Raw genomic sequence first — 11272 nt, 5'->3', positions numbered from 1 at the left:
GATAGAGAGGGAGGTAAGACATATTTTCTCATTTTGAAAGACAAAACATCTTCACATGTGCCTTCACTCACACACACACACACACACACACACACACACACACACACAAACAACAACAACAACAAACAAACACACAAAACAGTTATATAAATATCACCAAAAAATAAAATTACCCTTTGGGCAATAAGAAAATATTGATTTACTGAATTAAATATTCCACCAGCACCCCATTTCAAACAACCGAAATCTCAGATAAATAAATTTATAAGTAAATTTATACTAGTACACTTAGCAAGGAAAGAACTTTATCATGACTGTCTACATATTAGAATTAGAAAATAATAATATATATCATGTTTACAATATGGTCTTATGTTTGGTATTATTAAAAGTTACCCTTATGTTTAAAGCATCTGGGATAGACAATAATTAAAGTTTTAAAATCACTAGTCTTATCAAAGCAACTTAACACTATCAATAACATATAACAGCCTAGTACCATATACCAATAGCCTTGGGTAGGAGGGTAAAGAATCTCATATGTCATAAAATGTTTTCATTGTCAGAATTTTGCTAGCTTCTCAGTAAATCATTTTAAATATTGCATGTAATGTTTTCTTCTGCCCTCTCCAGTGGGCCCAACTGCTGTGAAAGTCCATTTTAACAGAAAGAGCCTGCCTAACCAGAGAAAAAGTATTTTTTTCAGTTGCAGAGAAACAAGCACAAATAACACAGTTACATAAGTATGTGTAAAGTGTGGTTTGGCCAGAGTAAATGGAATATACTAGTATGTACACAACATTCTTCTCACCACATCCCCATCTCCATCGTCATCATCATCACTGTCACTGTCATTGTCATCATCATCATTATCATGATGTCACCTTCACCAACCACATCACTGCAACATTGGAACCATTTTCTCTTCCTCCCTCTCCCTCTCTCTTAGACTTTCTTACCTCTCTCCCTCCTGGTAATGCTTCCAGTCTTTTCAGGTTCAAACCCTGAAAGAAAACAAAATAGAAGTAATATATTATTATTGGAAAAGAAGTTATATAATAATTAGTACTAGTGTCAAACTTTTGAAGTAAAAGAAATAACCCACTTAACAAAGAAGATCTGAGTATAGATGAGTATCTCACACATATGCCAATATCTGTATCTGCATAAGTCTTCCAAGGTGGTACCGACGAACTAGTATTTCCTGCTAAATCTTAAGGTCAGTAGTAAAAGCGCAATATAAGCATTTATTTCAGTAATGATTGCTCGTGCCTTGCTGAGATGACAATCTAAAAGCTGCGTTTAAACTGAAGTGGTGCGTGCAGGACATGCTATGATAGTAAGCTCTTACTCTGGGCACTGGGCCTGGCACATTTGGCACACGAGTAAGAAAGATCAAAGCAGCAGCATCCCTGGCAGCACTGGTCATCACCTAGGAAACATTCAGGATATTATCTCCTGGCAAAGGACCTGTCTCCCTCTTCTGTTATCATACCTGCTTTCTATGAGAAGAATTCCCAGTGAACATGATGCTTCATTTAAATGGAAGAAGAGTTCATCTTTTTCTCAGCAAGCCAGTGCTTATGGCACAAGAAAGAGTCTCTCTCTCTCTCTCTCTCTCTCTCTCTCTCTCTCTCTCTCTCTCTCTCTTGCTATATTCAAACAAAACTCTCAGGAAACACCTATACAGATCTCTAGAGCTTCTTCTCTGTGTATTTCCCGCTACGTGTTTCTGTGATCTCACCCACAAATTCCAGCTGCCTTGGTCTCTCTAAACTCAGATCTTTGTCTCCTCAACTACAAATTTAAAGACTCTGATGTTCTGTTTGGACTGTTCCTCTGTGCGCCGTGATCCGAAAACTGTCTCCAGGTAGAAACCCAGGTACGGTAAGCCTCTCTTTCTCTTTTCTCAAGCGTTATGCACTTTCTTGTGTGCTTTTTAATGATAATTGTTTTATATGTTTTGTCCAGTTTTCTAATCATTACAGCAGACGGCAAGTCTTATAGATAGCACTCCTTCATCAATAGAAGCAGAAGTCAAAGTAAGTACTTTACATGTATTTTTTTCAAAGGAGAAAATTAAAGCTTATAAAACTTAAATTATGTCAGCTGAGTACCAGAACTAGTAAGTACAAAAGCAAAATTTAAACAATATCTTAAAAGCCTGGACACCAAGCTCATTCACTCATCCTTAGCCAGGGTTCTTTAAATTCATAGCAGTGGAAATGTTATGTGCATTTTATACTTATGGACACAAATTAATGATAACATGAAACTTATGAATAAGTCTGGATGTTTCTTCAAGGAAATAGTGATTAAGCTGGGTGTCAGGACTCTGGGGGGAAAAAGCATACCCACTCGGATGAAGAGGGGCTGAAAGGTAAGCTTGCCAGGGTAACATATTGTATGAATTATATACTGAGTTTGGTTATAATTTGGGCACTCAATTATTGAAAAACCAATCTTTAAGTTGAAGAGCTGAGTCAGAGAATCTGAAGGGAGGAATTTGGGAGCCATGTGGGAAAAGAATAATGACCTAAGAGGATTCCCCCTATGCTAACAGGGCCTCAGGCAAGAATTTATCTCAATGGAGAAGTCAAACGATCTAGGATGTAATGAGATTCACTAAGAAGTACTGAGGTGTGACCTGGAAGATGTGAAACCCTAACCGATGGCAGAAATTACTCTGAGCATTAGAGTAAGACTGAGCTTCTAGTTGGAAGGTCAGCTGGCTTGAGTGGGGAAAGCTGTTGGGGGAAGTACAATCTGTGACTTAGAGCTTCTACTAGGAAAACAATAGCTCTCATGATTTTTGGTGGCTCTTACAGATAGTAATTTGGTTAACTTGCTTTGAAAGATTAGACCATCACATCAACCCAATTAACTAAGCAATAACAGTTAAGACAAGGAGTATTTTCAAAAGAAATATTAATCTCAAAGGAACCCAATCTTTTCCTTGTGTTAATTTATATATGTGCCACACAATTTTCACATTTTTGAAATGAAAAAAAAAATTGGTGTTTTAATATTTTGTGTAATATCCACTAAAATAAGTATTGAAATAATTCTGAAGAAAATGATTGTATAATTATATTCAATGAGACCATCTGATTCTCAGAATGACTTGAAGTTGACAAGAACAGTAAAATTATTTATTCTATATAATAAAAGGCTAATATGCAAATCGACTGAACAGGGGAATGACTGGTCACTATGACATGCACTGACCACCAGGAGGAAGATGATTAAGTCAGGAACTGTCCCTTGGTGGTCAGTGTGCTCCCACAGGGGGAGTGCCACTTAGCCAGAAGCTGGGCTCATAGCTGGTGAGCACAGCGGCGGTGGTGGGAGCCTCTCCTGCCTCTGGGGCATCGCAAAGGCTGTCCAACTGCCACAGGGAGCAGGCCTAAGCTGTCAGTCAGACATCCCCTGAGGGCTCCCAGACTGTGAGAGGGCACAGGCCAGGCTGAGGGATGCTCCCTACCACCCCCCCACCCCCCCGAATGCATGAATTTCATGCACTGGGCCTCTAGTGGATATATAAATATGTATGTATACTCGTTGACTATTAATATTAAGGTTTACAAAATTTTAACTGATATAAAATCCCACTTTATTATTCTTAAATATTTAAGAATACAATATTTATCTAGCAAGTCTTGAGAAAATCATGTTTAAAACTACTCTGGAGGATATGGTGGAGGAAAATGTATTTTCCTTGCTATACATATTTTCTCACTAGAGAATATAAATGGTTTGTGTGGAATGAAATTAAGCACATGGGACCAAACAAAAATGCTATAATTTTTAGGTGAAAAAAATTACACCAAAGCAAATGTTCTACAGTGTGCTAAATTAAAATGGTTGAATAAGGCATAAAGGGAAAAAGCTATCAACTGGGGAAAAAAAAAAAAATGAATGATCTGCCATGACTCTCTTGCAGTACAGCATTCAGGCATGTATGTGAACACCCCTGGTAACTAGGCCAGGGTATGAGGTCATGTCTGTGTAAAGTATGTATGATATAAAATATTCTCTTTTGTAATTACTACAATCTCTATCTTGCCAAATTGCTATCAAGCCATAAAGATTTCCCCTGCTTCCTTGTAAACCAAAAGTCAGAAACATAGTATCCAATGCCTCTAGATTTGGTTAATTTACTTGTCAACCAATATGAAAAACTATAGAATAAATAGATGGAATAGATATTTCATTTCCAGTACTGTGGAGATTTCATTGTGATAATTTTTCTTAACTGTAGAAGGTAGTCATGATTTAACTGGCTAAAACCAAAATTTCACTATGGGATGTTTTACATTCAACCTTAGCTATGGAGGCATAAGAAAAAACTAGAAGGAACTTTAAATAATTTGTAGTTCGACCTCTTACGCTGACTGATGTGGGGCTTACATCAGGAATTGAACTTACAAATGGTAGATTAGGGGCTCGAACTCTGATCAGTGGGTCTTCAATCCAAGACTATCTTTCTTTTATCAAATTGTTTTAGTCGTTCTGTTATAAACCATTGTCTTACAAGCTACATAATTTTTGGCATATTCCTTAACCATTTTATGCCCCAGGTTTCTTACCTGTAGAATTGAGATAATCCACTAAGTGGGAGAATCTATATAAAACACAGCTCAGTGCCTAGTTCAAAGTTAATCCAAATATGCACCAAATTTTATTGGTAGTTTAAGGTGTTGCTGCTTTTGTGATATTATTTTTTTAAAAAAAGACTAATTATTACAACAGTTATAAAAATAACTAGTATTTTGGGGGTGTTCTCTATGTGTTAAGTACATCTCCAAGTGTTTTACCTGGATTAATTCAATTCTTACAATAATCTTATTACATATTAAAATCAAATAGTTCTTCCCACACTGAGCTGAAATGAAAATTATCTTTTAATTGTTCTGCTCTATCTGTTTTTGAACCTATTTCTTTAGGCAAATTAAGACATGCCATCTTAGTTCTTGCTGTTGTAAGATCATTTTGTAGCTCCAGTATAGGACCCAAAAGAATGACTAGAGTATAAAACGCTTCTGCTTCTGACTACTACATTTCATCTTAAACAGGGGGGTCGTTTGGAGGAGAAACGAGGAGGGCAGTGTTCAGCTCTAGACTTTGGTTTACCTATCAGGAAAATGATGTGGGGGTGGGAGGATATAGAGATAAATATTTAAAATTTAATATCTGTGGTATGTTTTAACTTAAAAACATACAGACTGGTTCTCTTACTGGTCTTTTCTATCTCGGATGGCTTCTCAGTGAGACTGATGAAACTACTCAAGAAGTTAAAAAAGTTCCAACAAGGTTAAACACAGTTTGATACACCCATTGTCAACCTTACTCGGTTCCTAAGTTCTGGTTTTCTTACCTGGGATATCTACTTTTTCATCTACCATCTTGCTGCACAGACTTTAAATTCAGTGTCAAGTTCCTATTACATTTTGCTGATAAAAAATATTTAGCTGTATACAGTATTTGTATTTCTAACATCAGCCCTACTTAGGATTTTTTTGTGAGTTAGTATAAGATTTGTGACCAGACATAGGTTTAGAAAATAGACTTAGAAATTCAGAAACTTCGCAGCTGCTAAACCTACCTAAAAACTATAATAATTCACTATGACTTATAATTTCCAGTTTACCTTTAAAGTTAAACATAGTTTAAATATTTTTGAGGGCCGTTTATCTCTTTTTTAGTCATTATATTGGAAAATATTTTATTTTCTTATACTATATTGAAATAATGTCACAGAGAGATCTGTAGTGTACCTGTTTGAAAATTGTAGAGTTCATCAAGATCTAGGCTAAAATCTATCAAAGACAAAAAACAAACAAACAAACAAAAAACAGCCAAATGAAAAAATTTATCAAACTTTGTTTTCAAAGTTAGTTATTCTAATCATCTTTGAACCTCTATACTATGATATCTGTAATCTATTCACTGGGAGTTTTGAAATGCTCTTTATCTCCCTTTTCAAAAACCAAAATATGTCATTATTTTTAGATACTTTACCATTTTTCATGGTGAAATTTTTAAAAGTTCTTGCATTTTAAAAATGAAAAAATCATACCACATTTCCTCAGTAATATCATAACTACACCAAAAATGAAAAATCATACCACATTTCCTAAATAATATAATAACTACACCATGGGATACATTTTTTTTAGCTCTGAACATTGCTTTTATTTATTTTTTAATTAAATCTTTATTGTTGAAAGTATTACATATGTCCCCTTTTTTCTCCATTGACCTCTTCTAGCCCACCACTGTCCCCCGCCCCAATCCTTTACCCCCTATTGTCCATGTCCATGGGTTATGCACATAGCATACAAGTTCTTTGTTTGATCTCTTCCCACCCACCCACCCCCTCCACCTAAATGTACACAAATGCATATAATAAAAATAGTGTACAATTGTTGATTTGTTACTAGATGATATAGGCACTATGCTAAGCCCTTTACACGCTTATTTTTTATCCCTCACAATTACACAGTGTTGCAGGTGTTGGAATTGATTCCTATTTTTGTCACAGTAATTGAGGCAAAGAGGCAAAGAGAGGTTAATTAACTTGCTCAAGTAGACACAGCTAGAAGGAGGTAGAGTTGAGTATTGAATCCAGACTATCAGATTACAGAGATTCTTTTCCAGCCACTACACACACTACCTCCAAAAGTAACTATTACTTTGTTTCATTTGTATTGAGATGACTATCTAATATGAACTAGATTAATGTGTCTAATAAATTAATGATTGAGTAACCTATTAGATGAGAAAGCCTATTTCCAGCATTCTATTAAAGTTCACCTAAACCATATCATTTTTACTGAAGAAGTAAAGGTGAATTAAATTCTTGCTTTTGAATTCATTTAAGATTTGGAAATAAATGTGGAGAAAAATAAATAGGATTGGATTCCAGAGTTCCTGATTGACTGGGAAAAATATATAATTCAATTGAAATATTTCCCATGGCATACAAAGATTAAAAGAAAATTAATGTAAGACTATAGGCACAAATGCACTTCATAGAGTTTGTCTGTGATTATTGTCACTCTAGGCTAGCTAAAGTATTAATCAAGTAGAGCACTTCCATGCCTCCAGTTCTCTAGCAGTGCTCATTGTGGTGACTGTGTAAATTACACTCCTGTTCCAAGGACTCGGGTTCTCATATTTTATGAGCTTTGATACGATGGAGTTCACCTTAAAACTGGAGTATTTCCCATGTTTCTAAAGCTCATAGCTGGGAGGTCATTTGTGACGAAGGTGTCGATCCATTTCAGACGTGAGACTAATCAACAACACAGCACTTCTACTAAGACTTTATATAATATTATTTTTGACAACCTGTACTTGTTAATCTAATTCTTACATAGAAAGTTACAGACCCAGTTTCAGAAGACAAGTAACCTTAACTATGTCAATAAAAGGTATATTGCTTTAGAATTCTCTCATGGTGGCAAACATCAGTCCAATGATAAATTTAAACAAACAAGACAGGCATAGTACCTACTGTATGGATTGTGGCATCGTGAAATATTTGAAAAAGTATTCCTTAGTTACATTAGGCTAATTAAATCATTAATCTGTCTAGTACTGCTGTCTCTTATAGTCTTACCATGAAATCTCAAAATAAAAAAATACACTAAACTAGTTCAAGAGAGAAGATTAATAACTAGAATATGGTTATCTATCAATCAATCTGTCTGTCTGCCTATAACTTCAACCCCATATCTTTCTATAAACTCCACCCTCAACATCCATTACAAAATCTGGCTCTCTTGCGAGTCCATGGACATGTGAGGCATTCTTCTACCATAGGCTTTGGATGAGGTGCTAACCCCAGCTGGACTCTCATCACCTAGATATCCGCATGACCAACTCCAACAGCTCCTCAAGTTTTTGCCTACTTATCTACTCAGTGAGGTCTACTTCTATCACCTCTTTAATGACTTAGTCTACTTCACCTCTAGGGACACTTAAAACCTTTTAGCATACTGTAAAAATTGCTATTATTGTGTATTATCTATCTTTCCATACTTGGACTTATATGCCACAAAGACAGGGGTCTCTGCTGAATTATCTCAATTGTCCCAGTACTGCCTGGAGCATGGTAAATGTTAAATCAGTATTTAAATGTTTCTTTGATGAATGGAATATTTACTTTTTTTTCTGGTATTAATTTTATTCTATTTTCTGTATACCTTTAAGTATATAAGGGTTTATTTCCACAGGCTTCAGAAAATAGGTAGTAGTCAAAGGAGAATCTCTCTGCCAAAAGAAAATTGCACACTTTGGTATGTGTTTGTCCTAGAGGGAAAAACTGAAGTTTCCATTAGCAATGCTGTGCAAGATTATTACATAAGACCTAACACCAGCCCACAGTGGAGGTCTTAGGCCTTTGTTTAGGGGCCCAGACAGAAGCCAAAAGCTGTTGAGTGTAACGGGGCAAAGGAGACAGTGAGGATGGGTAACAGGCACCAAGCATGGAGACGGAATACCAGATTACTTGGAATGGGGTGGGGTTTTTTTTGTTTTGTTTTGTTTTGTTTTGTTTTTGTTTTTTCCTTTTTAAGTCATCTTTGTGGGAAGGTGCTGGACAGGAATCCCAGAGAAAGAAAGCATCCAAGATTCCATTAGCTGGCTTGGGTGCAGGGCACTGCTACAGCAGCTGGCACAGGAGAATCTACTATGTCAGGTTCAGGCGGAGCCAGGATGAATGCAGAATTAAAGGAGTACTTAGAGGAAACAGTTTGGCTTGGAATGCTAGATGGCCAAGCGTCAGCCTTTGGTTCAGTGCAACCCTGGCCTCACTTGTCAACGGTGAAAAATTCGTCTGTTTAGAAGAACCAGCTGGAATCACACCAGCTTCTGCTACCTTCATGCACATTGCTTGGAAAAGATTAATTTGTGTGAACTTTCTGAGATGTTAATTCCTGGGGACTGCTTTATTTTTCCCAGAAGGCTGCTTGCTGGTGGAATAATCCCCACGGGCTGAAAGCTAGAACACACCAGTCCTGGTCGGCAGTTCCTTAGGAACGGGTTGGCGGTTGGCGTGTGATTGAGCTTGGAGGAAAAAGCTGCATTTTCCTGTAGGTCAGCGGTTCTCAACCTGTGGGTCGCGACCCCTTTGGGGGTCAAACGACCCTTTCACAGGGGTCGCCTAAGACCATCGGAAAACATATATAATTACATATTGTTTTTCTGATTAATCACTATGCTTTAATTATGTTCAACTTGTAACAATGAAAATACATCCTGCATATCATATATTTACATTATAATTCATAACAGTAGCAAAATTATAGTTATGAAGTAGCAACGAAAATAATTTTATGGTTGGGAGTCACCACAACATGAGGAACTGTATTTATTAAAGGGTCGCAGCATTAGGAAGGTTGAGAACCACTGCTGTAGATGATGAACTAACCTGCCATCCTACACCAACCTCGATCTGAGGTATGCTTCAGCGAAGGCAGGCACCTATGTTTCTCAAAGCAGAGAAGCAGTTTGAAGAGCAGAAAGGTAGAGGGAATCTAGAAAAGATCTGCCCTGATAAAGAGTCATCCTAAGGCAGTGGTTCTCAACCTTGGCTGCACATTAGAATCACCTGGGAATCTTTTTAAAATCCTGATTTCTGGGCCTCATCCTCTGGAAATTCTGTTTCTTTGTTATGGGGTGGGGCCATAACATTAGTAACAAAGAAACAGAATTTCTGGAGGTCGAGGCCCAGAAATCAGGATTTTAAAAAGATTCCCGGGTGATTCTAATGTGCAGCCAAGGTTGAGAACCACTGTCCTAAGGTGTGCGGGAGAGGGCAACGAACCCAGTGACCCTTCCCTTATCCAGCAATTTCTGTCACTGCTGTGACCAGCCTCTTCCCATTCAGTAGGCTCTTGTGCTGCTCAGAGATGGAGGGCTCATTAAAGTCCCTGCCTCTGTAGGAATTTGGACATTCATCTCAAGATCTGGCACTATCTCACAAGCTAGGGAATTCTTGCCCAGGTAAACGTGACAGCCATCTGTCTTGTTGATGGAAATCCCTGGCACTTTTCCCATTACCTGAACTCTGTCATCTCTATTATTGATTATCTCCATGATGCCCACTGCATCATAGAACACCAGTTTCTTACAGTTGTCTAATATAATGGAGTTAATTTTGCTCTTAATTTGCAATGCCATATTAACACACTTGTATATATAAGCCACCTGGTTCAGCTCTGTGCCAACAATTACCGGGCTGGAAATGTTCTCCTGATGTTCCACTCTCTGCTCTTGCCCTCCAATTCAAGGCAGAGCTGGCTCCTTCTTTGTGGCTGTGCTAGGGGATGGGCTGACTCCTGGTTTAGGTAAGAGAATAGCTTGGGGCCGCTTCATACTGGACCACTCTGAGCCCCCAGGGCAGGGTTCTTGTGAGTCTCCATGTCATCAGGTACATGTTTCAGGGCATGTGTGATGCTCTCTCTGATTAATCTGCTCAAACAGTGCTGAGCATGAAGTGGAGACATCTGACCTTGAACTGGTAGGGTAGGCTTTGGTGGGGGAGGCAGGCTTGGCAGGAAAGGGGGTGGGATTTGATCCAGCAGAGGGCCCAGATGGCAAGACACTCAGTTCTTTTGACCAGTCCACATGCTCTTATCCATATCTTTGAACTCCTTGAGGACTTGGTTTGTATAAAACATGGCAGCATCATTCATTTCTTTCACTTAAGGAACAGGCTTGGGAGCCATACCACCCAGCCCAGGGCTTGGATACTTTCGCTGGGAGCTTGACAGGTAATTTTACAACTTGCTGCCTTGGTTCTTCTCTGGAAAAGTTATCACTTCTTGGATCTGCTCTGACATGGGAGCCAACAAATCAGAAAGCTGATTATCTGTTGGCTGCTGTCACTGAGAGGCTATAACCAAGAGAGCTCACTCCAACTTCAGCCCTGTATGCACCATCTCCACCTTTTACTGCACGTCTCCTCCAATCTCTTTCCTGATCTTCAGGTAGTCTGTCACAGGACTAGCTGGCTGTGAGTCAAATGCTTCCACGCAGGGAACAGATCCTGCTTTTGGAGCACTGTCTCCAGACCCACAGTGCATTCCAGAGGCACAGGATACACTGCCTCCAGGCAGCCCACAGCCCTCTCCAATCTTTCTACCAGATTTTGCATGTCAGCCATAATGCACCACTTGCTTGGGCCTGCAAAAAGCCACTCTCCTCCATGTATCTGAAGAGTTTTTCCCAATCTGTGCTGCATTAATTTATATTTGTAAACTGT

General features: G+C 38.2%; 1 protein-coding gene and 1 pseudogene across 2 annotated transcripts in view; both read right to left on the bottom strand.

The window, feature by feature from the left end:
• Window positions 1-856: 856 nt before the first annotated feature.
• CCSER1 (coiled-coil serine rich protein 1) overlaps window positions 857-11272 on the bottom strand; it is an 801991-nt gene continuing 791575 nt past the window's right edge. For both annotated transcript variants that reach the window (XM_036339701.1, XM_036339709.1), the window contains exon 10: window positions 857-1004. In XM_036339701.1, coding sequence (XP_036195594.1) covers window positions 873-1004 — 132 coding nt within the window. In that variant the 3' untranslated portion in view covers window positions 857-872. The remainder of the gene's footprint in view (window positions 1005-11272) is intronic.
• LOC118671488 lies at window positions 9848-11173 on the bottom strand (annotated as a pseudogene).

The sequence above is a fragment of the Myotis myotis genome, unplaced genomic scaffold (assembly GCF_014108235.1).
Source record: "Myotis myotis isolate mMyoMyo1 unplaced genomic scaffold, mMyoMyo1.p scaffold_m19_p_1, whole genome shotgun sequence".
In the NCBI taxonomy this organism is placed as follows: domain Eukaryota; kingdom Metazoa; phylum Chordata; class Mammalia; order Chiroptera; family Vespertilionidae; genus Myotis; species Myotis myotis.
The sequence above is the reverse complement of the archived record's forward strand: the minus strand, read 5'-3'. Positions and strand labels throughout refer to the sequence as shown.